At 34.4% G+C, this 24,945-nt stretch overlaps 3 protein-coding genes across 5 annotated transcripts; 1 reads left to right on the top strand and 2 right to left on the bottom strand.

Moving 5' to 3' along the window:
* Window positions 1-486: 486 nt before the first annotated feature.
* LOC110736540 (increased DNA methylation 1-like) lies at window positions 487-3,329 on the top strand. The gene is made up of 2 exons (XM_021916773.1): window positions 487-610; window positions 1,167-3,329. Exon 2 carries the CDS (start codon window positions 1,184-1,186, stop codon window positions 3,191-3,193), a length of 2,010 nt encoding a protein of 669 aa, XP_021772465.1. The 5' UTR covers window positions 487-610; window positions 1,167-1,183; the 3' UTR covers window positions 3,194-3,329.
* Window positions 3,330-3,436: 107 nt separating this feature from the next.
* Window positions 3,437-6,934, bottom strand: LOC110736541 (GDSL esterase/lipase At1g09390-like). Its single transcript, XM_021916775.1, has 5 exons — window positions 6,384-6,934; window positions 4,577-4,762; window positions 4,276-4,436; window positions 3,912-4,182; window positions 3,437-3,816 (listed from the first exon to the last, which is right to left on the bottom strand). The coding sequence occupies exons 1-5, from the start codon at window positions 6,619-6,621 to the stop codon at window positions 3,584-3,586; spliced, it is 1,089 nt and encodes a 362-aa protein (XP_021772467.1). The 5' UTR covers window positions 6,622-6,934; the 3' UTR covers window positions 3,437-3,583.
* Window positions 6,935-7,914: 980 nt separating this feature from the next.
* LOC110736539 (putative ion channel POLLUX-like 2) lies at window positions 7,915-24,549 on the bottom strand. Of its 3 annotated transcripts, none has more exons than XM_021916771.1 (24): window positions 24,249-24,549; window positions 22,297-22,370; window positions 20,623-20,738; window positions 18,768-19,057; window positions 18,125-18,196; window positions 17,901-17,976; window positions 17,659-17,757; window positions 17,379-17,533; window positions 17,184-17,288; window positions 15,582-15,662; window positions 13,262-13,346; window positions 12,989-13,136; window positions 12,272-12,348; window positions 12,061-12,141; window positions 11,493-11,687; window positions 11,277-11,390; window positions 10,617-10,703; window positions 10,393-10,519; window positions 10,248-10,324; window positions 9,949-9,996; window positions 9,802-9,871; window positions 9,625-9,698; window positions 8,469-8,579; window positions 7,915-8,392 (listed from the first exon to the last, which is right to left on the bottom strand). In XM_021916771.1, the coding sequence occupies exons 1-24, from the start codon at window positions 24,386-24,388 to the stop codon at window positions 8,273-8,275; spliced, it is 2,622 nt and encodes an 873-aa protein (XP_021772463.1). In that variant the 5' UTR covers window positions 24,389-24,549; the 3' UTR covers window positions 7,915-8,272. The 3 variants fall into 3 exon arrangements, with proteins under 3 accessions (XP_021772463.1, XP_021772462.1, XP_021772464.1); XM_021916770.1 differs by having other exon boundaries at window positions 15,582-15,668; window positions 24,249-24,548; XM_021916772.1 differs by lacking the exon at window positions 24,249-24,549 and adding an exon at window positions 21,792-21,843 and having other exon boundaries at window positions 15,582-15,668.
* Window positions 24,550-24,945: the final 396 nt, after the last annotated feature.

Genomic DNA, 24,945 nt, shown 5'->3' with positions numbered 1-24,945 from the left:
CATACATTGCATCTATTCATATTTAATTATATATATTCAGAAAATTAAATTAACATCTCATCAATTCTTGTTATACTAATAATAATGTCTCATACATTAGCACGAGTATATCATCAAAACAAGTGGGCAAGGGGTGAGGGTGTATATTACTTTGTTTGTAAGATAGCGTGAAACAAAGATAATACTTGGTATCTACCTTAAAAGAGCTCTTTTATTCAATTATCTGGTCCATATCAATTCAACAACACCGGATATTAACAGATATAATACATCCATATCTTTTCTTTTTCATCGACCTTTATTTATTTATAATTTATCACGTGGATATTTTTAATTTCTTATCAATAATTATAATTTACTGTCAGCGCGTTTTTCCAAAGAAAAATAAAAATTACCATATACATAAATTCTCACCGACTTAAAGAATTTCTTTAACCGACATACGCACAATTTTATTTATATTCATACTGTAAAATACGGATCTTTACTTAGCATACAAGAAGAGAGAGAAAATTAAAGGGTCTACTAAAATTCAATGGAGTTTGAATAAAGGGGATTTTTTTGTTTAAGCAAGAAAAAACCAATTCTTTTTTATTCGTCAAAGAATAAGGTAACAGTCAATTTATTACGTACTTCAATCAATTTTACTTTTTATTTCTTTCAACTGTTCATAATTTTGTACGTGTTCTTTGATCTTTTTTTAGCCCAATTGTTGTTGTTATTTAACAAAATTGATTGTTGAATTACTTTATTGAAGTGTAATTGTGGGGAAATTTGTTGAAATTTCTTAACTTGTTTAGAAAAATTTGTACTTTGGACTCAATTTTGTTTAAAGGTCTAAACTTTAGGGTTTTGTGTCATAGCTCTATAATTTGTTTTTTTTTTTTTTTTTTATTTTATATTTTTTTCTATTGTAAAGAACTTTAGGATTTTGTATCATAACTCTATAATTTTATTTTTTCTATTATAAAGGTATAAATTCAGGGTTTTACGGCGATTTGTAACTCTAAATTTATAATTGTAGTATGGGGTTACGTGTGTTGTTATATTTGTAGTATGGGGTTACGTCTGTTGTGGCTTTGTATCATATTGTAAATTTTTGTCGGTCATTTTAAAACTATTTTTTAACTTTTTAAAGTTGTTGTAACATAATTTTACTTTAACAGGTATATTATTAGTTAATATGGGAGAAGAGAGACTTTATGTGCTAGGCTTACCAGCTTATGAACATGTCGAAAATCGAAAATCTACTAGAAATACTGAGTTGAAGAGAAAATTCAGCGTGTCACCAATTGCAAGAGAACCTTCAAATGATCATATGGATGATATATGTTCAGGTGTTTCAGACTTAATTGGCGTACACAATGAAAATGCATCAAATTGCATGGAAGCTAATAACATATGTAATACTGATGATTTAAGTGGTTGTGATAATAAAGTTAATTCTGGTGAAATAACGTCAGAAAGTTCAGCAAATTCATGTACAGATGGTGGAGTTTGTACTTCTGAGATTACTAGAGAAATTTCTGAACATGCTAGCATTACAGGGAGTTTAAAGATTAGATTTAAGATTCATAAGAAATCAGAGGAATGCAGGAGTAATACATCGGCCTCTGAAGCTCAAGTTTTCCTGAATGGGACTCATGATGGCATTAGCTCGACTAATCTGACCCTAGCAGATAAACATAATGTTGATGAGCAAAGGGATATTGAACGAGGTGCATTGCCTACAGAATGTGTAGGGAAGAGCGCGAATCAAGATACTACCTCATGCATTACAGGATCGAAGAGGAAAAGGGAGGCATTGCCTACAGAACGTGTAGGGAAGAGAGCGAATCAAGCTACTACCTCACACGTTACAGGATCAAAGAGCAAAAGGGAAGGAGGTGGTGGAAAGAGGAATGACAGTTTGCACAAAGTGCTATTCATGCCTATTGGACTTGCAGATGGCGCTTATTTGTCTTACCGTGTTAAAGGACTGATAATGCTTAAGGGATACAAGCAGGGTAATGGTATTCTCTGCAGTCATTGCAGCAGTGTGATTAGCCCTTCTCAGTTTGAAGCTCATGCAGGTATGGCTATTCGAAAAAAACCCTATCAACATATTTATGATGCCAATGGGATTACACTCCATGACTTGGCGGTATCCCTAGCTGAGGGACTAGATCAAACCAATTGGAAGAACAATGATGACAGCAGACTGATACGAGCTGATAATTCTGAAGTCGATTATGTTGATCCTTCGAGTAAGCCTAAGAAGCCATCTGTCATCAGACTGCAACGAACTGTTAAGAAATCTGAAATCGATTATAGCAGTAACTGTGCTCTATGCTCCAAACATGATTATAGTGTCAACATATTTGATGACAGAACTGTTATAATCTGTGACCAATGTGAAAAGGAATATCACGTTGGTTGCTTGAGAGGGGATGGGCGTTGTGATCTGAAAGAAATTCCTAAGGACAAGTGGTTCTGCTGTCATGACTGTGACAGAATTTCTGTTGCTCTGAGTGAATGTGTTGCCAGAGGCTCACAAGTGATTCTATCCTCCGAGACAAGCAAAATTAATAGGAAAGTTGTGAATAAACACTCTCATGAGGGTGCTGATAATGAAGTACGATGGCGTTTACTGGGTGGGAAATCTTGCCCTCCTGAACATCAGCCTTTGCTCTCTAAGGCAGTTTATCTAATTCGAGATTGTTTTAGTCCTATAACTACACCGAATGGACGTGATCTTATTACTTTGATGGTCCATGGCAGAAATATTCCTGGCCAGGATTTCGGAGGAATGTACTGTGTGTTTTTAACTGTTAAAGCAACTGTTGTTTCAGTTGGTCTTCTTAGAATACTGGGTAATGAAATAGCTGAGCTTCCGATTGTGGCCACAAGAAAGAAGTGTCAAGGAAAAGGGTACTTTCTAGCTTTATACTCGCGTATTGAGGAGCTGCTATGTTCTTTGAAGGTGAAGAAATTAGTGCTTCCAGCAGCAGATCACGCTAAACATATGTGGATAAACAGATTAGGTTTCAGTGATATGAGCAAGGAAAACTTGTCTGTGTGCACAAAAATGTACCAGTTGACACAATTTAATGGAACAGTTATGCTGGAGAAACAACTGGAGCAGCAGATAGATTATTTGGAACCTTTTTCTGATGCCAGGAGTCATTACAACTTACAGCTAGAACATGTATAACCATCCTTGCCCGACATTTCGAAGTAGCTAGCTACTTAGTTCAATTGTTAATTGGTTCAGAGATGTCTGATAATTGTATATGGTTAGCACAAAATTTGTTTGTGTTTTTGGTTTGTTCATTGTTTATTTTATTTTTTGAGGGAATGAGGGGGTGACTTGCTACGCATTTCGCCTCTGGACTAGCTGTAATTAGATTTAGAATTTGGAAGGTAGAAAGTTTGAGGTCTTATTTGCTCATTCCAATTTCAAAACGAGTCCTCCATTGAGATACATTTCATATTGCTTCTTCAATCATTAGTATAAAGTACAAAATTCTTAGTTGATAAACTTACCCATCTTTAATTTCAGTGTCATACTGCAAAACATGTGCCAATTCCATGCTAATTTTACTCATTTCTGACAAAAGAAATCGAATGGCACCCTAGGCGTTAAATACTCCATAGAAAGTAATCTTTTGGCTATGATCGCGTTAGCTACTTCTGTATAATGAATTCCATCCCAACTTACGAACTGAGATCCATTGCTACAGGCCTGAGAACCATAATTACCACAAGTCATCTGTATGTTATAATTATATGGAGCCCCCCCAGCTCCGCAACAAGCCATTAAAGGACTTTTGAATCCTGCAAAATCACACGTATATCACTTGTTAATTACAACATTCACATCAGCATCAAATCATATACCCACCACTACCCTAGCTTCTTGTATAACTAACCGTATTTCATGCCCTGGCTTATTAAGTCATATTTGATGGAGTATATGTCAACATGGACAATCGTAGCACCTACTAACTCAGATTTCATCTGTTGGCACAAATGAAAGAGTGCTGCATTAAACAGTTTTGCAGCAGAGTTGTAACTTGAGATGCATCCGGAGGCATCAAGATCGCCTGCCTTGTGTTGAACTAACCAGAGTTTTTGAGGTAAACAACCTAGCGGCCCAGTGTTCTGAATCCAAAATTTTCTTCCACCTTGATCATACAATCCCTGTGCAAACATTAAAACAACAGAAAATTGAGAAAAGAGTTAAAGAATGTAGGAAGACTATATCATCCTTGGTTTAGTGTAAATCAGATTCACCTTCACAGCTTTCTTAATTTCCTCGATAACCAGAGGAATTCTTTTAATAACTTTTGCATATGTAAGATTTTTGGAGAATAAGTCAGCAAGGTCATTTTGTCCAATGTCTATCATGTAGAGTGCATTACGGAATCCTTCTTCATTGACGTATCTTTTCACCCCTGTTATATGTCATTACATGAAAACGTTATGCTACTTACACGTTATTGCTTACAGAACAGAAAGTGACATTATTGTTTCATTGCATAGTATGGAGTTGTCAATAGTACGCTAAATGAATTAGACAGCTGCAGTTAACTACCTGAAGCAGCAAGTTCAAGGGATCGGCTTTTGAAGTGAAGAAATTGCATAACCTGAACGTTCAACGCAAATGGCTTAAACTCCGGGAGTGTTTTGGACCCTACCACTGCAAAATTTGCCCCATTTTGGAAACTCGACCCCATTGGATCCAGGTACGGCCTCAAAAATTTGGTATTCAAACTTTGGCCTGCATAAATCAGCCATATGGTTAGAATTAACTATTACTGATAGATACTTTTTGAAGCTGATGTTCACAGGCCAAATAAGTTTTGGCACCTCTTTTTTGTTTTTTTTTTTTTTTAATGAGACGTATGAACCGACATACATAGTATAGCAGATCTAAGGGACAATCAATTGATTATTTCTTTGTGGCAGTAGATCCACCTTCAGCAAAAATATCAGAGTAACAACAGTTTAAAAACATGAAGTTGCTATCACGTCTTGTCCTTGGTCATTTACACCCAAAAAATATATTGTCATAATCCAAAACTCCTAATTATGATATTATGGAATCTGCCAAGCTTTGTCCTTAATTTCAGAAATCTGTGTCTCCAAAATATACTGGTCTGTAAACTTTCCTCGGGATTAAACTCTTTGTGAGCAGAAAAGAGTTCAAAGGGGGTCACAGACTCACAGGGACTGGGGGAGTTATTTTGGGAAATGAAACGAATGAGTTTAGTTACGTTCCAAGTAACATATTCGAGAAACCTTATTCCAAAATTGGTCTAAAACAGGTCATTGTTTAATTGTTTCCAAGATCACAAGTCTCTAAATGCTACAAAAGCCCTTATAAATGGACAAAATACAAGCTACCCTTATTTTATTATAGAGTGACATACACATAATGACATAATATTACCTGCATTATTCAGATCTTTGGTACAAAATTTTGAGGGCAGGAAAATTAATAACTTGGGATCTTCAAAACCACAAATAACAGGTTAAAGCACTAGAACATGAGATGTCCAAGTTCAGATCTTAGGTAACGGTCGGAATTTATAAAAGACAGATTGATGGGGACTGGGGTCCAGGCCTCCAGGGACATCAATACTGGGAAAGGGCGCAACTTCTCTCATTCAAAATTTGAGCAACTTGCATAAATGCCAAATCTACCTATAAAATGTATGCCAAAATTTTTACTCCTTGATTGGGCGTAGGTTGGATACGCCTATAAGTTCGTAATTAATTACTCTCTATTGTTTTACGGGTTATTTTTTATGCTCTAATATCAGGGATCAACTAGGAGTTTCTCGTTCTAAAGAACTATCAACGAGTAAACAAATAATATATTATTATTTGGGCTACCGTTGTGACAATCTCGTAATTTTACTACAAGTACTCAATATACATTGTTACAAATTAGGGTAGTAAACTACGAGTCAAAGAACTAGCTTGTGAGGTAATTAAGGCGCACCTAACCAGCTAACCACGTACATTATGTACAAACGTGAAGCTATTAGTCACTAAGATAGTTTAAATTATGTGACTATGTGTCAAAAAATGGTTTAATTTCATCCTTAAAATATTAATTTCAATACTTTACCAATAACATAAAACATAAGAGTACTACTATATTCTTAGCGGGGACATAAAGTTTTTGGATTTACGTAACCACACCGAAAAAGTTTGTTAGCACTTAAAAAACGGATCATATCATCATAAAAAACTAAAAATTAATCCGTATCAAAATTTTATTTTCTGAGTCGTACTATCAAACTTTTTAAGTTAAAACAAATACGAAGTACATAATTTCGGAGCTAGATTATTTAAGGACGGAAAAAGTAAATAATAGAAAAAGGCCAACTTACAAAGAAAATCGAGGATGAGCCGGCCGTCGGAGAGGCGGCCAGTGGATCGACCAAAATAGGTGCGGCCATAAGGAGAACTCACCGAGTAGCCGAGCCCGGCAACGAGTCCACCCGTATCGGAGTTAGAATCCCCAAAGCTAAAGATCACCGGAGGTCTTAGACACCCACCAATTGCAGTACCAAAATGACACCCCATTACTATAAATGCTACCATTAATGACAGTAAAACACACTTCATCTTTACTAAAAATAGTAAGTACCCTTTATAATTTAAAAGGTTGATTGATTTCCTAAATTTAAAGAGGGAACAGTTGAAGAGATACTCTGGTTTTTATAGGAGTGATAAAATGATAGATTGTAATGTCGTTAATGGTAGTAATTTTATGATTGTGAGTAGGTCCTACAGAAACGTCGGCAATTTTAGGATTGAGATTTTGGAAATTGGGATAATCTTACTGAAACTTGGAATGATTAAATTATGTAAATGGATAGAGAGAGAAGATAGGAAGGACGGATGATGTGGTTATGAACTGGACTACAGAGGTACCTGTTGCTGTGGTACTGTAAAAACTAAAACTTGTTTAACAATTTAGGCTGCTCCGTACCAATTGGATGCTGGTGTAACGGTGATTTGGGCTATACTTGGTAGGGAGAATTGTATGTTCGATCCCTGTAACAACAATTGGGAGGGAACTGGAACCTAACCACCCAGAACTGATACTCGAATTCGGATTAGCCCAAAGGGTGAACCGGATGGAACACCAAAAAAGACAAAAAAATTACTTCATCCGTTTTTTAATAACTGGAACAATTAAAATATACTCATACTTTGTATAATATACGGAGTAACACATTTTCAAAGTATTAATTTAAAAGTTGATATTAAGAAAATATACATACATTAAGAAAAATTTAATGACACCATAATTTATATTTTTCCTTACTTAAAAATCATAATAGAGAGTATGTAACCCGACAGTATGTGGATTATTGTTACAAATATTTCTAAAATACCAGTAACAGATCTTGTCTTACCATCTTGCTAAATAAAAATTACGGAGTACTTTTTTTTTTTTTTGAAGGCAATTACGGAGTACTAGTATATATAATACGAGTAATAATAATAATAAAAACTACTCATTAGTCAATTAATATAGTGTACCGACAGTTCTAACAATATTAATGGCAATAATAACAAACTTTGTACAATAATATGAAGCAAGAGTGTTTAAGTTCATGTGGGAAAATTTAGGAATTAAGACTGTTTAGAATGGAAGAATTAATTGTGGCCTATTTGCTGTAATCTAAAGGTCCAGCCTTCTCCATCCTTAATGTTTCTTCAGGATTATCTTAAGATGTACTCTGTAATTGCCCACCTACAGTCGCTACAGATACCGGTTTAATACATTTGTTTAGCACTAATTTTTTATACTTCGTATTAAATGAGCTTTAATCAATGCTTAGTGCTAAATGATTAATATCCTTGATTTATACCGCATTAATTCAAAAGTTACCTTGGATCAACTATCCATTGATCAAGTTTGGCCTTTGGCTTAAACCCACGGACAATTATTAATACAATTTGAAAATAATATCCATCACCTAACAATGAAGGCAGCTCTTGTTCACAATATCTCTTGCCGGTGTCATGTACATTCTCCAAGAGCTTGATTTTATCATTCATCAGAACCGCGATGGCAGGGTGGGAGGATTTGTCTTCAGCTTTGTAACGGGGACTTTATATAACGTACCTTAGAGTAACAACTAATCCAAGAGATTTGACTAAAACAAGATCATGCCAATCTAGCAATTGCAAAAATTTCAGCTAGATTTGTAACACCTGATGCTCATGGCTGTACAGCAGTAAAATGAAATGAATGGGCCAATTGTTAAATAATAAGGGAGGTATCCTCGACTATAGGTTGTTCTCCTTCAAACTCGGAAATTACAATCAGTGAGTCAGTCATATCGAGGTTGAGAGGTTGTGATTTGGGATTTGGATTTATAACCTGCAGTAAAATGATTTATGATTAAGAATTCATTTAGCCAAGATTATCTAGTACTGTAATTCAGATGTTGAAATACCGTTTTATCATTTTTTACGTAGCCAATGGCAACTTCTCGCCTCAAACATGCCCTTTCAGATAGCTCATTGAAAGATGGAGTTTCCCCCTCTTTCATGTACAAGGCAATATCCTGCAAAGTTAACGAGAATGAAAGTTGAAGCCTGAGTTAGATAAATCAACTTGACTTAGGAAATGGACTATGTAGTATAATAAAGGATACAGAGTACTTCTCGTCAGAGTACTAAATAACTATGGTAAGTCAAGGAGAATGAGCTAAAAACAAAGGCAGTGGCCATCGCAAAGTAAAGGTTCTTTCATAACCCTTAGGTTTTCCTGAAGTCCAAATCCACTTCTAACATGCATTCCTAAACATGATCCTAAAGTAGGACTCTTTAAATTATATCAAGATAACTAGGTCTAAGAAAATATGATGATTTCCTGAAAACGGAACCTGCAACAGACTAGCCTAAGGGGATTGGTATTGCAATATAATTCTATTATGAAATAGCTAATAAGTTGAGAAGTAGTTAGAGTAGGAAGCGAGGAAAAGGAAGCATATTGTCTATAGAGAAGATCAGTGAGGGTTAAGATAAACAAAGGAAAGGATATTTCCACCCACTCAATGCCATATAATGTACATTTTAATAGCAGCACTAAAACTTTCAGTTATTATTTCACTTTATCATAAACATCTTACAATTAGATCTGTTCTCCAATCTATTCTCAAGAGCTCACATTTTCTTCTTCTCTAACCTTCCATCTTAGAAATCCCAAACTATTAGACACAAATTGCCAAAATGGAAGCCAACTATATCACTGGAGATGTATTTTTTAAGTGTAAATGCCAATAGCCATTTAAGATTAACTCAGAAACTTGTCAGGCAAGAGTAGCATTTGGTCATAGTTATACTTCCGATTTTTTTCTTTTCCTTTTGGATCCTAAAAGTGTTTTTTTTTTTTTTTTTTTTTTCTCTATCTAGCTACGTTGCACGTGTAAGCAAATTTGTAAGTGAGCACAGCACTAATATAGCGTCTCATTGTAAGAGGTTCGGAAGTCAGACAATTGGCTCAATGCCCGTATTAAACACAGCGGTACATTCGGTAAAGCAGTAATGGAGGGATTAACAGAAACAGAGGGATAGCATTCTCAGCCTCTCAGGATTAGCAGCATGTACCTTAACATATATTTCATCACCATCAGCATCCAAAATGTCTTTCCATACTCCATTGAGTTCACTATTCTCTGCAACTGAGCACAGAATAATTTCTCTTGAATTAATATAGAAGGCCAATAAATGAATCAAACACAGCAAATACAGTACAAAAGCATTTAATGAGAACAAGTAGCAAACCGTGAGCAGTTACGAGACTCATGAGTTCCTCAGCGGCAATAAAAGTTAGTGATGGCTTTATTTTTGTTACCTGGAGATGCTTGAACAGATAAGTTTGTAACTACAGACTCATGTTAGATAACTAAGTTCTGCTACATGAAGACTTACTTGTTTGCCAAGTTTTGAGTCAACTATTTCAGCAACAAGATTTTGCGCCTGTAAGCATTACAAATATGAATATTGACTTCATTATTTAAAAAATAAAAAAAATAAAAAAATAAAAAAATAAAATTGGGCATGCATGTACAAGGCAACCGCAAATTGAAGCCTTCAAAGTTGAAGGACTCGAAATCAGACCAGAGAAAGACTAGTACGAAAGATTTTTCAATGTCAAGACAACACATCATGATAAGATAAGATGAAAAAGGGTCCTCAGAAAGAATTTGAGAGAAACAAAGCTATCTCACCTTTACTCCAAGATTACTGCAAACATTTTCAGCCAAGAGAAGAGCAAATACAGAATGCTTGTCAGCCCTGGATGGATCTGAAACAAAAACGATAAATGCAAACACAAAGCAGACCTTACTCAATCACTAGTGACAAGATTCTCACCTCCGAGTATCAATTCTTTATCGGAGATTACAACAATTGAAAATGGAATCTCTTCATCCTTTTTAATAGAAGTTTGGGTTCTCAATACTGCCTCCTTTAAGGTATCATAATCCATAGGGTTCCCAACCTGTAAAGAAAGTAGTGCAGTGTACAAGTTGGTAAGAAAACAAATGCAGGTAGTATTTACTGCTAATTGACTATGCTATTGAGGCTCAAAGGGTTACCATATGGGACACTTGTATGTGTTCAAGTTTCCCTAGACCAATAAGTCTGCTTTTCCTCTCTTCTAATGGTACATCAGACAATATTTCCTGAATTTGAGAAGATAATTTGAGAGGATATCAGGTACAAAGATCCTTCTCATCAGAACAGAATTCATACTTAGTTTCCTCCATCAGCTAAGTTCATGTTTATGGACCTGTAATCTACTATGCAGCTTATATGTGAGCAGATGAACAACTTCAAGCAAACTCTGAGACTTAACTACGTAAATTTACATTTTAAGCCACCATCACTGCTTGCATTGATGGTTATTACTTTTTTCACTTTCATACGCCAACACAAACACAATACTGGAACCACAAAACCAAGTCTTTTGGTGCATCTATATAAAAATCTGATCAAAACAGAAGTCTAAAAATCACAATTCAAAACACATGAACTCTCTCTGTCCCTAGATAATTGTCAACCTTGCACGTTTGTTAAAGAATGACATAAAGGGGATAAGACACAATAGTAAAATATATTTGGGCAAAGGTGCCACAGAAAGGACAAGGAAATACAGCCACTTTCAGGAACATTTTTGAGTTTTTTTACCCACACCATGAGTACCATCACAGCAGAGGTATTCAATACGAATATCCGATTTGAGAATTTTAGCATACCAGCGAACTTCCAGGTCCAAGATAATTGTCATATTCTTTAATCATTTCCGCTATATTTGGGCGCCAACCTATCAACAGTATGCTTTCTTTTGGCCCTATAGTGTAGTCTGATGCCTGTACAAAGGCAAAAAAACGCAGCAGTGAGTCTTCTTCTAGTTCCTTTTCCCCTTTTATTGTTATATGAAAATATTTAATTACGTTTATATTACAGCATACCTTAGATTGTCGTTTGAAGGGACGCTTTTGTGTATTTTCACGACGCACTTTCTCAAATGTTGACATATCTTTGACAGAGTCAACATTAATTCCCAGGTACTCAAAGTTGTGGATCTCCTTATTTACTGCCTCTATAACATTTGTGCAGGAAATTTGCGGCTTTCTTGTACCATAAAGAGGAGCAATGAATAAAACCTAAATCGCACAAGTACGAATGTCACAAAGAATGAAAGTCAACAGCTAGAAGCAAAGTGACCATTTCCACTTTAACGATTTATGATATAACTGAGAACAGTGGCTCTTCCTCTATCTACAAGGGACACAAGTAGGGTTTCATTCTCATGTGTTTATTTGTATTCTGATTTTCATTTCACAGCCATTTCTTCTTTTTTTTTTTATCATCCATTTTATAGACACTTTCTAAAGTTGTATGCAGCTCAAAGCCTAAAATAGCGAAAAATGTTTGATAGCACATAGAGCACTGGAAATAAAGGGATAACTATAGATTTCTGTTAAGTCAATATCTCATGGATCTAAAAACTAGCATAAAAGTCTACCAATAACGTACTTTGTCAGTTTCATTCAAGACATCCTCATCATTTGGATGAAAGATCACTTCCCCATTTCGGTAAAGACCACAAACAATCACCTGAAAAGGACAGTAGATAAAAAAAATTAGCCAATAATCATCAATCACAATACCTGAGCGATGTTTGGGAAACTGTAGGCCGTAACTAGCAAATAGCCTTAACTTAAAGTTTCATCTGACTGAAGTTTACCTCTTGTAGTCCACGTCTAACTTGCCAATACTTCATTCCAGCAAGGTCTGGGAAATCACAAAGATTAAATACATTTTCTGCAATGGGAGACAAATAAAGAAGGTTAGTAACTAACGTGAGAGAAGACTCAAAACATCTGGGTTTTGATTTAATAACATCATAGTATGACATTAAAGAAGAGATTAACAAATATTAAGAACTTAAACAAGCAACAGCCAACAATTCAATTTTGGACTTTGGACCGATATCTGAGCTGACAGAAATTAGCTCAATGGCTAAGCCATCAATGACAGTAGCATTTAGGTCTGGACGATACAAGAGTAAGATCTGGTTGCAGCAACCACTCCTTACTAGGCAAATCAAACCAAGGAAAATGGGTAAACAGCTAGTAGTGCACAGCATTGTCGGTTAGCTACTACAAGGGATCAAAAGAACATCTCTATGTACATGCATGGAAAGGTTTTATAAAAAATTTCACCTCACTAGGTCAATACAAAAAGGGTACTAGCTAAAAAAGTCTCTAACACCAAACAGAAATCAAGATGCATTATAACTGTATACACACAAAATTTTAACTTGAAGCAACTAAAGCCACTCGACTTCTGATGAAGAATACACTATAATATGCACTGTTAATCCACAAGACAACATCAAAAGTACTGTTGATCCACAAGACAACATCAAAAAGTGTCACAACTTAATAAACATATACAATACTTTTGTAATTAAGCAACTGTTGATAAATGTCAAGAAGCCCTTTCTGCCGGGAGCACTGAACAAACAATTTGGAAGACACATTTTCTACTGGTGCAACTTTGAGTCCTGATATTGACTTCAGCAACTCGCATGTACTGGGATTAGAAACCTGCAATTAGAAAGATTGAATATGAATACAAGCTTAAAACCTTGCTCTAAATTCAGACAATTCCATATAAACACACATGTAACAATCAAAATTTAAAGACTTGGACTTAGTTTTATAAGATAGACCTCAACTATGGTAGGTACAGTTGATATTTCTGCAAGTGGTTGTAATGCCAGCACAGATAGAAATGCATCTGTATCAACTTCATACCTGGTTGATGGAGAAAACTGTCAAACACAAATTTTAATTTTAATCTAGAGAAAGTCTTAAAACATAAGTTGTGAGACTATACTGTTATTCGGAGAATTATGGTATCAAGTTATCAACAGACGTTTAGTAAAATATAAAAATAACAGATAAGTTATCCAGGCCATACATTGGATCATAGGCATTAAGCTCACTTTTCCATATCAAAGAATTAAAAATTACTTATATCAGATCACTTGTAAGGTTCGCCATGCTGACATAGGAAGAAGATGAGTTTAATAATTGACACTTATTCACTTAACAAGAAATAAAAAGCCATGTGATTATATTTTATAAAAAGTTGTAACAGGCAAAAGATTCCAATAACTCCAAAAACTTAACAAAAAGCCCAACCTGAGCCGTGACCAACTAGCGAAGACAAAGAACCATGATCTTAGAAACCAATCAAATTCTAGGTAAAGATTAAACAATAATAGTGTTTCTATTATGGTTTACAAACTGATAATCCTAATATATATTTGTATCACCAGCTTTATAAGTCAAATTTTGACCAACAATTTCCTTACTACATAATGCTTCTTTTTTTTTTTTTTTTTTTTTTTTGGGTAGAATAAAATCTGAAAACTTGAGTACAAGTGAGTGCATGAATTTGTTATATATATATATATATATATATATATATATATATATATATATATATATATATATATATTATATAAAGAATCAAAGAAAGCTCTAGTGTCAAACATGAACACAAGAATGTAGAAGAAAATAACAAACATTCATGTGAAAGCCATTGATCTTGCTTTATAGGGGTATATAAATGCTATCTAGAACAAATAAACAATTAATATAAGGGGGAACCTCAGAAACCAAGATCGTGTAGCTTGGCCATTCATAGAGATGATATGAATTTCCTTTTATGATCAGGTTTTCTCATCTATTTAATCTTACAGTCATTCATTCCACTTTTTTTCTGCATTTTATGAGAAGGACGTAGGGACTAATCCTATGAATGCCAAATTTGAGCGTAAGCTGCATACCACCATGATAGGAAATTGGAAAGGATTACTTCATTGGTAAAAATCTTCCCAATAATATCCTCATATGTAATATATTGCCTTTTTGGCGAGTAATGTTCTGATATCATGAGATAAATGCTACCTTTCATTTGTTATTGGGATACTCAACCTATCTCTTTGCTAATGGTATAGGGAATATAAAGGTAAATCCCTTTGAGATACAGAGAAATCCATGGACTTTAACTTAATTTTTCCTTTGACCACATCTTCATCTAATCTAATCTTATTCTTCCAACCTTCCTTTCTCTTGTTCAGTATGATTTCTTCTATCAGCACAATACGTAACCTAACTGGAAAAACAAGAATGTCTCATCAATGACCAATCGTCCAGAAAGTTTATATTAATTGGGGAAATTTGAAAAACTAATGCAACCTTCCACCTTCCAACATCATAACATTTACCTATCCTAATTGCATAGTTTTTTTCAAAAAACTAATGTTCCACTAGAGATCCCTTCTCAATCACAAATTCACAACCTGCATCTTTAGTCTCCATTCAAAAAGATAGAAACATATTGCTGAAACAAAACTTCCTTATTGTCAATGTCTTACTAGAGATCTTGATATAATCAGTTTCGTGCTACATAAATCTGTGATTTGGTGCACTTGATAGAGCTCAAGGTCTGGCAGGATTGTTGTACCAAGATAGTCATTTGTGATATAGATAATGATATGCAGTTAGATCAAAGAGTTGGGCTGGTTGCATAAAAATGTTATTAGTGGTTAGGGCATTTACATATCTGATGCCTTTTTACTTCCATATGAGCTTACGGAAAGAATAGAAATATCTAAAAGACTCTTCAAGAGTTCTCCCTCAGTGTTCCATGGTAGGGTAGTTAATAAATGTTAAAAGTTTAACTACAAGGGAAATCAACACAATGAAAGACAATAGGTTACCTTCCTGAAGTATTAACACTATAGCTATAATTTTAGAAGTGTCCTGCACGGAGATTCTAGCCACTTTATTAACCTCAAATAGAATTTTCGACCACCAGTAAAGTATTGAATACTTGAAGGAACAGCACAAGCACACTCACATCACCTCAAGGACACTTTTAGTTTCAAATTTTGCACTTTCAGCAAACTAGGAAAGTTTGCATGATGCTTGCAAGTAGTCTTGCAAAAGTATTACATGATGAATTGAGAGATGCCTTACCTATCGCCTTTTGTAGGCAAAATAATTACAGCACGGGCCTTATTTGCTGCAGCTCTTTCGAAAGATTTCGTCAAGTTGAGGCTGCAGCTGTATCAATACAAGGAGCCAAGGTAAATTCCCACAAACATTCACCCAATTACAAATTCTTTAAACCATAACGCAGACATTGACCAGCTATATGAGAGAAATTAAATTAATTAGCTTTAGCTGGGGTGTGATTCAAGCAAAAAGTATTTCTACAGCAGAAAGAGAGAGCTCTTAACCTAGAAATAAAATATAGGACAACATTCTGATCGGATGATTGATGCTCCTTACTTTACTTTTTCAGTCAGTCAGTCTTTGTTCATTCAGTTTTTAACTGCAAAAGGCCAGAAATATGGATATCCAACACATAATTGTAGCTTTGGAACAAAACTGAAAAGCATGGATACCTATTTGACCACTGAATGTATGTCATCAAGACTATTACCTTTCCTTTTTTGATTGGCTTTTTTCTCAGAAAGACAACTGCATGCAGTTGAAACCTTCAAACTAGAGCTATATATATATATATATATATATATATATATATATTTTGTGTTCAAAACTATGCCCAGCAAGTTCAGTTTGGAAACAGTTATTTCACGCATCAAGGTGTTATGTTTGGTTTCAAACCATTCTTATCAACTTTCAAATTGAAAAGATATGGGTTCCCCTTAAAATAGCACAAATTAATCGACTTCACTATGGAAGCACGCTATGCGTGACTTCAAGGCGTTCAAGCAAAAACATATACATCCAGGTTTGGCTTGGGTGTTTTGAAAAATATAGATAATATTCATGTGTTTGATTATACAAGAAACATAAGAGTCACCGCAATAATAATTAGGCTTGACAGCACTAAACAGAAAGCCAGAGTCCTATACTGGTGGTTGATGAAAATAAAGATAAAAAAGGAAATAAACTGAAAGTAGTAAAGATTAGAGAACCAGAGGCAGAATTGAGTTAATTCAATGAAATCACTAGTACAACCCTAAATATAAAAAGATAAATAAAAATTAGCAGTACAAAAATTCTCATAAATATCACTGCCAGATTGCTGATATCACTCTCCCTCTCTATAATCAATTCTGTCATGATTAACTGAATACCGGCATACCGCATATACATAATCTCATACCCAGAAAGGGGTTGATGGAATTACTGACACACCACAAGGTGAATTTCCAAACTTTACCCATGTTCACGCACCTAGCATAGTCTCTCTGAGGTCTGAATTAATAACCTCCACCCCTCTGCTCCCCCCGCCCCCAAAAGATCCTTAAAAAAAAGGGAAAACAGTGTGCCATAGACAGTACCACACTGAGATAAAAGGTTGTGATAAAGTATGGGTGGTTTTTTTATACTGAACTAAGAAAACCATAAACAGGAGAGCTCTTGCACAAAAGATCAGCATTTTCTGAAGTAGTGGAAGCAGAGGGTTGGAACAATCAGGTAAAATCTAAGGCCTTTTTTCTCTTTCTATAGAAGAGGGGAGGTAAACCTGAGGACTGAGTTTCATAAGATAGAGATACGAGTTCACTTCTACGATACAAACTGTGGCTTGTATATTGAGAATTATACCTTTTTGTAAGAATATCAATATGGCTAAGATCTTTAGCTATATTTTCAGCAATCCTTTCCATATGCTTCCTTGGAAGATCAGAAAGAAGGAGAATTCTCTGCCTCCTGAAAATTAAATTGCAAACAAAAAGTTGCCAGCCAGAAGAAATAATGTACATTGACGATTCACACGAGTAAACCAAAAAATTTCTGTACCTATCATGAGCAGTGCCTAGGCGGATGGAAAACTCATGATACTTATTTATCTGCTTAAGTATGAAGTTCAGATGACTATTCACTCCACAAATGATTATATGATCAGTCTCCAAAACTTGCATTTGTGCACCCTCCCTGATCTTTTGCATGTTATTCTGGTGACACAGTAGATGTATGATGCGACAGTGGTAATGGTCAGAAACTTAAGAAGGTAATAGATCAATAGTCAATTACATAGAATAACAGGATCCCTATGAGGACTTGTGCTCCCTAAACTTACTCTGAGCTGCTCTGTCATCGTGCTCAACAAGCGTGAGTAGAATAATATGCCCCAAATAGCAAGTATAAAGCCAACAACTCGTTCAAAACGTGTTCTCAACTGCAGTTTTTCATGAAAAAATTACATTAGATGCATCAATTGCAATAATTATCAATGCTCATTGATCTAGATAAGACAAGCAGGATCACATGAATATCAGAAGAAACAGAGCCAGAAAGTTCACAAGGGCATCATTTTCACACTCTTAAATGGGTTGATGAGGAACAAAGACAAGACCAGGCCTCCCAGAAGCAATCCTCCAGAGACTGTGTTTGACCCCTATATTATCAAACAAGGAAAACATCAGCTCAGTAGAACAGAAGATATGTCCTTTACTATTCAAAGAGCTGACAGACAGCCAGTGTAGCACACCTACATTCACAACCTAATCAAAAGTATCATAAGTAAAAAGGATATCACAGCATACCTGAACCTAAAGAAGAGGAAACCACCCATGACAACGAACGAGAAGCACGCCACAATTAGTACCAATAAAAACCTGCATATTGTCCACTACAGCAGTCTGAGTCATGGCAATATATATATAAGAAGATACTTAAACAAAATCAACCAATATAACTAAAGAACAGAAACTGCTAAGCCATTTACTTCCTCTGTTCGAAACGAAAGAGTTGTCATAACTTGCTCCATGTAAGAGTTCCATAAGAAGATCAAGGTCGCATTGAAATTATGCACATCTGTTAATGGCTTACCACTTTCAATACATTGTTTTTATTCTACTTGAGACATATGCCTTAGAATTCCTTGAGTAGAAATCACCATGACCAGAACTAAGATCACAATTCAACTATTTTCATACAAACCTAGTTAAGACACTCATGTACTATGATACAAGAAGCATAAAGATCAGAACAAAACAGTTTACAAAAAAAGTTAGAAGCCAATAAAAACAAACAGGAGGGAAATACAATTTTATAAGCTTTTATAAATATCAAAAAAGGAAGATTGGTATTTTGATTCAATTCAAAGCAAGAGAAAAGCTTTAGTGAGCAGAAAATAGCAGAAAAACACATTTTAAAATATTCAATTAGTTGGCTGCTTTCACTTACGTTGCTACATTTCTTTCTACTTGCATGTTGAATAGATATATCATTCGTGCAAAACTCCACTGGAGATCCCCAATTGAAGGTAAAGAGACATCCAAGTTGAGAGGTGTAGGCTTGTTTTGTGAACTAGACAGGGAAGCAAAAAGTAGATTTGTAGACCCAAAAGCTTGCATTGAAAAGCCATGCAAGCACTTGAGCGATTTTAGCAACATGCTGGCCAAATTCAAATGACTCCATCTAAGGAAGACAAAGGATGATATTGATAAGGAGTGAATAATCATAGCCAGGTGACCCTGCACACAATAATTAGAATAACAAACACTATCAAACTAATCCCTTTCAAATAGAACAAAACCTACATATTAAGTATTCGTTAAAAGAAGAATATTCAACTAATAAAAACATGCAGAAGAAATGCAGGGAACTAGAAGTTGCAAATGCCTGTAGTTTTTTTCCCCTCCTGTGAAAATCAATAAATTAAAAAAGAAAAAAGAAAAAAACCAAGCAAGGAAAACAAACAGAACAATTCTATGATTCAAACAGTATCTGATATACGTTGACAATATTAACATTTTTGAACCATAGGTAGAAAAACTCATGTGCTTATGCTCAAATAATCAAACTCTGAAATGATATTTAATTATTGAGGTTCTGCAATCAAGGCTTCATGCTTTTCTTATAGTAGCTATTATCTAATAAATACCGTCAGCCCACTTTCATCCATTATTAATTGTTTCGTAAACATGAAAGAGCAAATCCGATGTCAAAATATCCCCTGTGCCTTTTTCAGATTTATTAAATTATTGTCTCATTTGGAAAGAGGTAAAATTGACAGTTTGGGGTAAAATCATAAATGGACACTAGTTTAAGAGAGATACTGTTGAAAATTGGTGTAAAACAGTAATTGTCCAACTAAATAAAAAAAGTCATTAGGTTCAGTCTTTGTTACTCAGGCCCACATATTTAGTTTGTATATTTGAATCAATAAGCATCAACACTTTGAGAACTCAATAGTGCAACATGCAAACAAATCTTTGGCTCCAAGGAAGTAGAGAAACAAGCTAGAAGAAGGGCAAGGCACTCTTCAGACACAACACCAACCTATGATGCATCTCTTCCCTTCTGGTCCAAACATATTAAGAAGATTCTTTAAGGTAACTCACATACTCGAGAGATACAGCATCATATCCTCAAGTTTTTACACTTCCAGAGAACCCAGATGTCCAGTACAACCCTCCTCATAATCAAGTTAACTATGCTAAGTCTAAGTTGTAGATTAGTATAGTCACATTATACTGCTCTTAAAAAAAAATAACCAAAAAAAATGCATAATGCCAAGCAAAGCCCTGGACAACAAGTATAGAAATTGGGACAACTATGCCCTTAATCCAACACGAGGTGGAGCCTTGACCTCACACAGCATAAATTTATATGCAATGTGATACCAGGATCCAACATGAAGGTGGGCCTATCCCCAGCCCCAGCTGAAGATCCTCTCCACCACCGCCCCCTCTCGGGAACTGCTTCATTCGTAGCTGAGAGGGCTTGCTAATAAATGTGAAGCTTAAGCCCCATGAACACTCAACCAAATTAGGTCTAATCCAAGGATATTTTACCAATATTCCTTTATTAACAAATGCCCATTAGGTCCGCAGAAAGTCATTTCAATCACCATCAAAACATGTCTCACTATAAAGAAAAGGCAATAAATTACCAAATTGGGTAAAAGAAGTCAATAAATCACACAATTTTAGCCATATATTCAAATGAGCTTCTAATCTTGAAAAGAAAATAACGTTCATTCATATGTCTGCATCTTTTGACATGAAATTCCCAGGGAAAATTCAATAATTCTTACCTTTAGATAACCTTTGAGTTCTAATCTCGAGCATGTAACTTCCTCTTCGTCCATGAAGTCTGAACAAGAAACTAATTTCTTGGTATCTTTCCTCATAGCATATGTAATCCACTTCCCTAAAATAGAAAATGATCATAATAAAATATAATGAAAGGACTGAAAGTCTGAAACTCATAATTTTAAGATAGCTAGCAGTAAAAATAAATGGGAAAAAATGAAATTTAGAGCAAGGTGGCAGCATTCAGATATGTATCAAATATAGATCATTGATTTCTCACAGACCAATCAGTTCCCTGGTTCTGCAGGTTATCACCTAAAACTTACAATAACATATGTCTGAACCTCATGGCTCACTTTACCAGCATGAGCTTTGTCACTCTACACTAGCGTTTCCAAAACTAAAACAATGAATGTTGCAGAGGAAAGACAACTCAACTCTACAAAGATATCTACAAGCAATTATTCTTTCTCTTTATATCACAAGAACCTTTAGAAGTAAAAACATCAAAGATAATTCTTTGCTACAACAAGTCAACAACAGCAAAACTTATTACTCCCTCTACCTATTTATTCTGTTCTACACTCCTAGACTCTCACATTAAAATTCACATTAACAACGTGTCATGATTATATATGTATATACTTTTGTTAACTTTATCTTAGTATTTACTTTTATTATTTTACCCAATTTAGGTTTTATGAACTGTATTGATTTCCTTTGCTAAATTTTCTCAAACCTTTATGTTTTTTTACTCACACGTTTTTACCTCTTCTTAAAACTTTCTTGAATTTTATTTTGATTTTCCTTTAAAACTCCCTTAATTTTCCTTGGATGCTCTTTCTTTTTCTCACTTTACTCACCTTTTGCAAACTCTTTCAACTGATTATCTTGTTATATCTTTCTCTATATCATATGTTCCTTAAAACGATTCATGTTAGTCGATCCCAAATCATTTTAGTGTTGTACAAATGCATGGTACCGTATTAGTAAAATTTACTATTAGTTGATATTGTAGTCAATTCATTAAGTTTGACCACGATGTAAAATAGAGTAGAACCAAAAAATAGGAGGGAGATAAAAATTATTTAAAAAAAATAAAAAAAAATAAAAAAAGCATAAGAAATCAATGTATCAATCAGTGATTTGAGTTTCTAACGTATAAACTTACTTCTTTTTTCCTTTGTTAGTATTTAGTAATACTCTTGAATTCTTGAATTTGCCTAATCAAACACATTCAAACTATTAATACTTTAAATGGAAATTTATATATAAATTAAATAGATGTTGAAAGATTCTTATATTCATGATCAATACAGTGCCACTTTTTGGTGTCATGTGGCAGAGGCAATCTTGAATTTGATTTCTGTGGTATACAACATGATTAGCACAATCCTATTTTCCCATTTGAAGACTCTTAGTCTTCTACTCATGTTTACCTCCCGGAATTATGAAGATATTTCTATAGTTCTATAGTAGTAATTAAAAATGTAAACAAAAAATAAATTGATATATAAGGCTTTGCTTCACTAACGGCAAGTAAAATTGCTAGCCATATCAATATCATGGCATGGTATGGATTATGGATTATGGATTATGGAATATTAAATTGGATGCTATAAATCAGATGTTATATAAGAAATCTAGCAATTAAACCAACTTAAAATACAACTCACCTCTATGATGCATTTTGTTATTTGATATTAAAGATGAATCTTCCAACCAAATATCCGGAATACAAAGTGTACACCTGCAGAGTATCATTAAAGTTATTTTTTGAAACCACAACCTAGGGCAAGAATTCAAGGACATAAGAGACAGGGTAGAGCAAATTTTAAAAGTCCCAACTTGAACTTCCTGTATGAGGTTCTTGAAATTTTTCATATCCACAAAGTTTTTCTTTGCCTGTTTAGCCTTTTATAAAAGACAGTGGGAGCAATACTACAGCATTGTATCATCTGAACCCAAATGCACTCGATCAAATAGACAGTTATATTCTTTTGTCATTGCAACAGTGATATACTGATATTTACTCCAACATGCATGATCAATATCATAATTACAGGATACCTTACTTAAATGACTCACAATAATATTACATCCAAAAGTTAACAAATAGAAAGACAATGAAAGTGAAATTATCATCACCAAGAAGACAACCACATTCACCAATTCTTGTTCCTGGATTATACTACCTTTGTTTCTGAATGGTCTTTACACTTTCCGTATTGGTCTCTTTCTAAAAGTTCTTTAACATTTTTACTTCATTCTTTTTTTGGCAATCCCCTTTTATTACCTTACCCCTCTTACCCTACAATATATTAATATTTACACATTTCCACTCACTCTCCCTTACTTTATCCACTTTTTTCTTACACTCGCCCACTTTTTTACACTCTCTATTTTACTTAAACCACCTTTTTCTAACACACTTGCCTAGTTTTTTAATATTAGTCAAATAGTAAATGTTAAGATCAAATAAAAGCGGAGGTAGTATATCTTATAATCTTCCACCCAAAGGAATCAAACAAAGTGCCGCCCTTCACTTTTAGTCAGCTCAAATTCATCAAATCTTCAAGGCAAGGTTTTGCTACCTTCTAATCACATTTTTTGTAGTAGGAGAGATGGAGTAGATGAGCTTGGTCCTTCGGCAATGTCAAAGGAATGTAAAATCCTTCTGCCTTCTTAAATTTAAAAAAACATGGATTTAATCATTCAGGAAATAAATAGATAAATAAATAACTATTCACTATTTCACTCATTCATTCCGCTTGACATCTCAGTTTCAATTTTTCAATCACCTCCCTTTATAGACATGTTTTCGGACCCTTCGTGAGATCAATCTCCCTGTCACTGAATGTGTGATTGGCACACGTATACATTTCATCATTCTTTCTGCTCACATATCTAAATGAAGAATTCGAAGTCCTTTCATGTTCCAAAACCTTTCCTCCTTTTCTAATCACAGACTACTTACTTAATTCTTGCTAATTAGCTCTTCTTGATTATTCTATAAATTCAAATATCATAATTTTCTCACTTAAAAACTAAATATCCAATCCATAATAAGCTTTCTCATCTTCAATTAAAAAAAAAATATCCGGCCACCGCGAATTAGCCTTCAATAATAAAAACTCAATAGCAAAACTCTACAACCACAACTACAAGAAGACTAAAGAAGCTCCATCAATACCAACATTACCCCAAATCTACAATCTCAAAGCACAAAAACAATCTAAAATTCAAATACTCCAAAATTTTCCAATAAAACTACAATCTCAAACTACATTAATACTCCAAACATCAGATACTCCAAAAATTTCCAACAAAAATACAATCTCAAAGCACATAAGTAATCCAAAACCAAATTTTCCAATAAAAATACAATCTCAAAGCATGTATAACAATCCAAAAACCATGTACTCCAAAATATTCCAATAAAAATAATCTCAAATCACATTAATAATCCAAAAACCATGTACTCCAAAAAAAAAATCCAATAAAACAACCATCTCAAACAACATTAATCAATATTTCTATAATGTACTAACTTTAAAAGTTTAAATTGACAAACAATTAAATCACAACAACTTCAACATTAATAATAACAGAAAAGAGTAAGATTAACCTAAAAGAGGCGCGCAAAAAACGCCGGCGAAACGAACCGGAGCTCCACCGAGAATCAACGGTGAGCCGACGAGAAGAAAACCGATTCTTCGCCGGTAAAATAGCCGGAACCGGGAGAAACGACGTCGTAGGATGCCCCATTTTAATAATCACTGAGAAGAATGGAGTAGGAAGTGATAAGGTGAAGTGTAGAATATTCAACGAAGGCAATTAAACAGTGTCAACGTTTGATTTTTCTAGGAAAAGTGACATTGAAATATTTGGAGTTTGATCGGAAAAAAAAGGGCTAATATGTGAGATTCCATTCATGTCAACGTCTTTTATACTAGCACTGTATTAAAGAAGAGAAGAAGATCATACATTGTTACGTAGTACATTAAATAAAGTTGTACATGTCCAAAAAAAAAGTACTAAAAGTCAGGAAAATTTTAATATTGGCGTGGTCCATAAAATTAATTTTTTGTAAGTGTGTGCAATTATAGTATAAAGTTTGTACGAGTATCCTTGTTGAGTTGTTTTTGGTGATGGTCTTCTGGACAGGACCCATGTGTTTGTGGTACAAGATTTGAAATCTAGGTCCATAATCACCAAAAGGCAATATGCTTTTAACATGTGTTACATACTTACATACTAACATGTAAGGTGTGATGTGTCAATGGATGCAGCTTTGTTTCTATTTTTGGAAGTATTGCTCTATT

Source organism: Chenopodium quinoa, unplaced genomic scaffold, assembly GCF_001683475.1.
Source record: "Chenopodium quinoa cultivar QQ74 unplaced genomic scaffold, ASM168347v1, whole genome shotgun sequence".
NCBI classification, from domain to species: domain Eukaryota; kingdom Viridiplantae; phylum Streptophyta; class Magnoliopsida; order Caryophyllales; family Amaranthaceae; genus Chenopodium; species Chenopodium quinoa.
The sequence above is the reverse complement of the archived record's forward strand: the minus strand, read 5'-3'. Positions and strand labels throughout refer to the sequence as shown.